At 39.1% G+C, this 5,137-nt stretch overlaps 1 protein-coding gene across 1 annotated transcript; it reads left to right on the top strand.

The window, feature by feature from the left end:
* The first annotated feature begins 1,826 nt into the window (after nt 1-1,826).
* Nucleotides 1,827-3,229, top strand: LOC142176662 (uncharacterized). The gene has a single exon (XM_075244775.1). It carries the CDS (start codon nt 1,877-1,879, stop codon nt 2,711-2,713), a length of 837 nt encoding a protein of 278 aa, XP_075100876.1. The 5' UTR covers nt 1,827-1,876; the 3' UTR covers nt 2,714-3,229.
* The last annotated feature ends 1,908 nt before the right edge of the window (nt 3,230-5,137 follow it).

The raw sequence follows: 5,137 nt of genomic DNA, 5'->3' as shown, positions 1-5,137 counted from the left end.
CGTCAAATGAAAATTGCACAAAAAGAGGATAAAAATACAAGAAAAAAGCACAAAAGCATCTAGTATCCAAACCGTGCTACAGACCAGGCTTTACAAGGTCTATAGTCAGGTTGACCGTGCTATAGAACAGGCTTTGCGAGGTCTATAGCCAGGTCAACCGCTCTATAGACCAGGCTTCGCGAGATCTATAGCCAGGTAGACCGCGCTATAGACCAGGATTCGTGAGGTCTATAGCCAGGTCGACAGCGCTATAGACCAGGTTTCGCGAGGTCTATAGCACGGTAATTAAAGTCGTGGGTTAAAAGACCCAAACCCGAAATTGGACCAAGCGATTGACATAAATACTCCCCAAATGAGTTATTCTAGGGTTGGACATGATTTTGGAGAAGAAATAGACTGCCAAGCACTATGGAGCAAGAATCAAACTAGTTTTTCCTTCCTTTATCTCTTTACTTTGTAGTTTCATATTTTTAAACATTATGTTGATTGTTGTTGTATTTATGAGTAGCTAAACTCTTTAATCTAAGGTTTTATGGAACCTATTGGAGGATGATTCTCTACTGCGTTTAATATAGATTTGCCTTTGATTTTTCTCTACTTGTTCAACTATATTTTCATTATTGTTAATTGAAGAGCTCTCAATTAACTGTGCCTATTTAGTGTGTATCTTGCTCGAGAGAGAGTGCACATTAAGGAAGTTGTTGAACAACACCACTCCTAACGTAGTTGAGAGATCGATACGGAGGGTTTAAAGGCGGGATTAGAGAAAACGAAGCCTTGGTGCGATCGTCGTGAGCGGTAAATTAGTGCCAGCTAGCGTAGTTCGAGAGAATACGTCTAGTAAATTGTAGTAGTTACTCGAGATAGAGCTACGACACTTAAAGTACTCACGATCGGTAAAAAATATTTAGGCGAATTTATAGGAAACGTAGCGGGGAAGATTCCGACAATGGGGAAAATCATAACCTTAGACTTTTCCAAATCTTGTCTACAATATTTGCCTTGTTAGTTATAAATTACTGCATTTTTAATTACTTTGATCTTTGTTAGTAAACTCTCAAATTATTTTATAATATTTCTGAAGGTTGACTACTTGAATTCGTGCAAAAATATTAGTGTAATTAACACGTTATTCCCCTGTGGGATTCTACTCCGGACTTGTAAACTGGATTATATTTGCAACGACCGCTTAGTCCTTTTTATAAGGCATAATTGGGCGTAATCAATATGCCGTCGCAAATCTGAACTAGTCGGACTAGTCACTTCGAATATCGAATGATTGAACAAATAATGTATCATGCATCAATTTATTTAGGGTAAATATTGGGCAATATATTTTTACTACAAGTGCATATAAGTTAAATTCATAAAAGCTCAAAAATTAGCAAGCCCCGGTTGAATAAGAACTCTAATCTTAATCGGCCTAATTCAATAACGCATCACATTTTTGCAATTCAAAATTAGAGAGCGTGACACAAAATAAAGTATATTAAACATAAAGAACCGTTTCGATTAAGTGGAACTAAAATATATAATTAGTTTGGAAGGAATTCAGGAAACTGAGTCGGGCTTCCAACTACAAGATATATCAAAAATAAAGAATTAAGAAATATTTATACTGTATACTTAACGAATATGGGAGACAGCACAAGCACACTAGCTGGTCTACTTGGAGTAGAGATTGAATTAAGACGAAATGATGTCAATTCCGTGAGGATGTTAGTGAAGTGGACCACTTAATTGTAGGGACAAAAGGAGTTTCCTTTTGTTCTTTTGCATGTGATTTGTGCATATAGACGCGTTTCTACATCTATAAATAGCCTCCGATTCTTGCATTCTATCCCAAGTCGATTTTGTAGCATTCAACTACATTGCAATGGCGAAGCTTAAAGTTGTTAACATTGTTTTCTTTCTGTTGTTGGGTATAGGAATATGTTCAGCTGCTAGAACACTCCTCACTTATGATCATGTAGGTGTTGGGGGTGAGGTAGGCGCCTATGGTGCAGGCCATGGCATTGGTGGTGGTGCTGGTGGTGGTGTTGCTGCTGGAGGCTATGCTGGTGGTGGTGGAGGAGGTTCCGGTGGAGGTGGTGGATATGGAGCTGCAGGTGACCATGGTTATGCCAGCGGAGGTGGCAGTGGAGGCGGAGCCGGTGGTGGTTCTGGCTATGCAGCTGGAGGAGAGCATGGTGCTGGATATGCTGGAGGAGGTGGTGGTGGAAGTGGAGCAGGAGGTGGCTATGCTGGTGGAGGACACGATGCTGGACATGCAAGTGGTGGTGGTGAAGGTGGTGGTAGCGGATATGGTGCTGGAGGAGCACCTGGTGGTGGTTATGGTGCTGGAGGTGGTGGAGGCAGTGGTGGCGGCGGAGCAGCTGCAGGTGGAGCACATGGTGGTGGATATGCTGAAGGCGCAGGAGGAGGCAGTGGTGGCGGCTATGGTGCTGGTGGGGCACCAGGAGGTGGATATGGTGGTGGAGGTGGGCATGCAGGTGGTGGCGGTGGTGCTTATGCTGGAGGAGCAGCAGCTGGTGGATACGGTAGTGGAGGAGGAGCCGGTGGTGGTGCAGGAGGAGCATATGGAGGCGGTGGTGGCGGTAGTGGTGCCGGTGGAGGTGGAGCTTACGCTGGAGGAGGTGAGCATGCTGGTGGATATGGAGGAGGTGCTGGAGGTGGTGAAGGTGATGGACACGGTGGTGGCTACGCCCCTTGATTGCTCATTCTAATCACCATTTGCAAGGACGATCACACGGGAATTGGCAAGAAAAAATATTAAATAGAACGATTTAACAAGTTAAATCTTTGCTGCCCTTAGTGTTAAGAAACCAAAAATGGACAGACCTTGTACTGTCAATATACTCATATAATATGATGGCTCACTTATCACTAAAAATCTGAAAACTTCAAAATTCGGCAGCGCTGCAAGATTGACAAATTAATTTAAGTATGAGTCTCTCTTCTTAATGTCCAAAAAACGTTGTATCGTAAGTAATGTTGATTGCAGGAACAGGGGGAATTCCTTGTACCCAGACCTCATCACATCAGGTGGTTGCACTTAGAGATGAGACAGTCATGTAATAAGAGAAACAACGTAATGCCCGAGTGGAAGGCATTAGGCAAAATAAAATATCTTAGCTTGTATCAACAGTTAATTTGTATTTGTACTACAAATGAACCATGTGAAAGTTTCAGTTAATGGATGAGAATTACAAGAAATGTATCACATGTATATATAAAATACAAATAACACAGAAATTGAACTAGAATTGGACTCCCTCATAGTGGCAAATATGCTTAATTACACAGCAGTTAATTGCAAACTCAAAGCATTTATAGAGGACACCACAAAGATTTTAATCTCAAACCAAAATTTTGAAGTAAATCACTGATTTAGAGAAGCAAATCAAGTAGCAGATGGTTCCTCGCTTCCTGCCTTCAAGATTCCTCTATCCTGTTAGATTATCAGGACATCGCTATTATGGGATTTTATCAGTTGGATAAGTAGCAACTTCCTAATCGCTATTCTCCAAATTAAACTGAGTCAAGCTAATCTACTTGATTATTGCCTGATCTCGTATATATGGGAACATCGGTTCGCCCTCTTAATTATTGGTCATTCATGGCTTTAATAAAATATTTATTAGCTTTTACCGGAGACAAAAACTTGTTGCGGCCAAATACGCGAGGTCAGCAAGTAATAAGGTAATAAGATAGAGTGCCGAATCCATAAGAACTTGTTATCAATTATTAATTAAATTAGACCGTCCGAATTATCTAAATAAGGATTCTCCCCAAAAGTAATGTTACTAAGCTAATTAAACTAAAAAGAAAATAACTAATAAACTTTAAACAGAGGAAGAACCGATTTTTATATTATCAATGTGATGAAAACGATCTAGAGTCCCGGGTTATCTAACAATCCTATTGTATTCTTCAATTAAATTGACTAATTAATTTATCTGGTTTATTGGTTGACATGGTTAATATTGCTCATAAGAATTTATCGAGTTCTTACTCGCCTATTCAAGCTAACCTAACTCGTATATGTCTATAGAGTTAGAGTCAACAAGAATGCATTGTAATTCCCATATAATATCCAAGCAAGGCAATTAGCATATATCTATCCTAACCGCGAATCTATTCCCCGATGCCCGGGTTCAAGAACTTGCTCTACTCAATCCTATGTGCAATCTAGAATTCCCACTTTCGAGTTCAACTCTAGATTCGTAGATAGTATTCAATTGGTAATCAAGTAATTAAATAATTAAGTGCAAGATTGAATAAATAAACTAATACGATAAATCAAGAAATCAAAATCAATATTTGAATAACAATAGTCATGAAAGAACTACAACCCTAGAACGTGAAGTTTAGCTCCACATAGACATGGTAGCCAAACAACAAATCATACAAAAAAACATAAAAAATACTAAGTTTGGTGGAAGAAAAGATGAAATCTGGCCTCGCTCCACGGCAGCTCTGTGCTCTCCCTTAGTCAAAAGTTGCGTGTTCTCCTCTCAAAAATATGTTTGATCCCCTCCAAATTAGGTTTAGAACCCCTTTTATACGAGTTGGGGCCGTGTAGGGCCGAAATAACCTTGTCTCGGGCCGAAATATCCCGTTTTGCGATTTTCACTCTTTGAATTGCATTTTCCTTTTCTTTGTCTTACACTCGGGGGGACATCTTTTGGTGTTTGTCTTTTTCTATTTAATTATTTATTTTCCTTTCTTTTTCTTCCGCATTCTATTTAATTTTTCTCCAAATCTCTTCATTTTCACACCGCTTTATTCCTACATATTTATAATATACTATTAAGTATAAAATAAAATAATTAATATTCAAAAGACTATTAAAAATACTAGAACATGAAGCAATAATGGTTAAATATATGCATTTTTTGGCCGAACATTACCACCCCTCACTTAAACATTGCTCATCCTCGAGTCAACCAACAATTTATACAATCTTTGAGCACTTTATACTTAACACATTCGAAGCACACTACACCAATGATTATGGTTAATAGCAACATTAAGCGTAACATATGCATTCAAAACATACTTCCCTTTTTCTTATGCCAAACTTCAAAAGTATTCAAACAAAGACAATATGCTCATAACAATTCTAGCCTCGAGA

This window comes from Nicotiana tabacum, chromosome 22 (genome assembly GCF_000715075.1).
Source record: "Nicotiana tabacum cultivar K326 chromosome 22, ASM71507v2, whole genome shotgun sequence".
Classification (NCBI taxonomy): Eukaryota; Viridiplantae; Streptophyta; class Magnoliopsida; order Solanales; family Solanaceae; genus Nicotiana; species Nicotiana tabacum.
The sequence above is the reverse complement of the archived record's forward strand: the minus strand, read 5'-3'. Positions and strand labels throughout refer to the sequence as shown.

Excerpts from the sequence above, each read along its gene's own strand:
- LOC142176662 (XM_075244775.1), top strand. The coding sequence starts at position 1,877 with ATGGCGAAGCTTAAAGTTGTTAACATTGTTTTCTTTCTGTTGTTGGGT.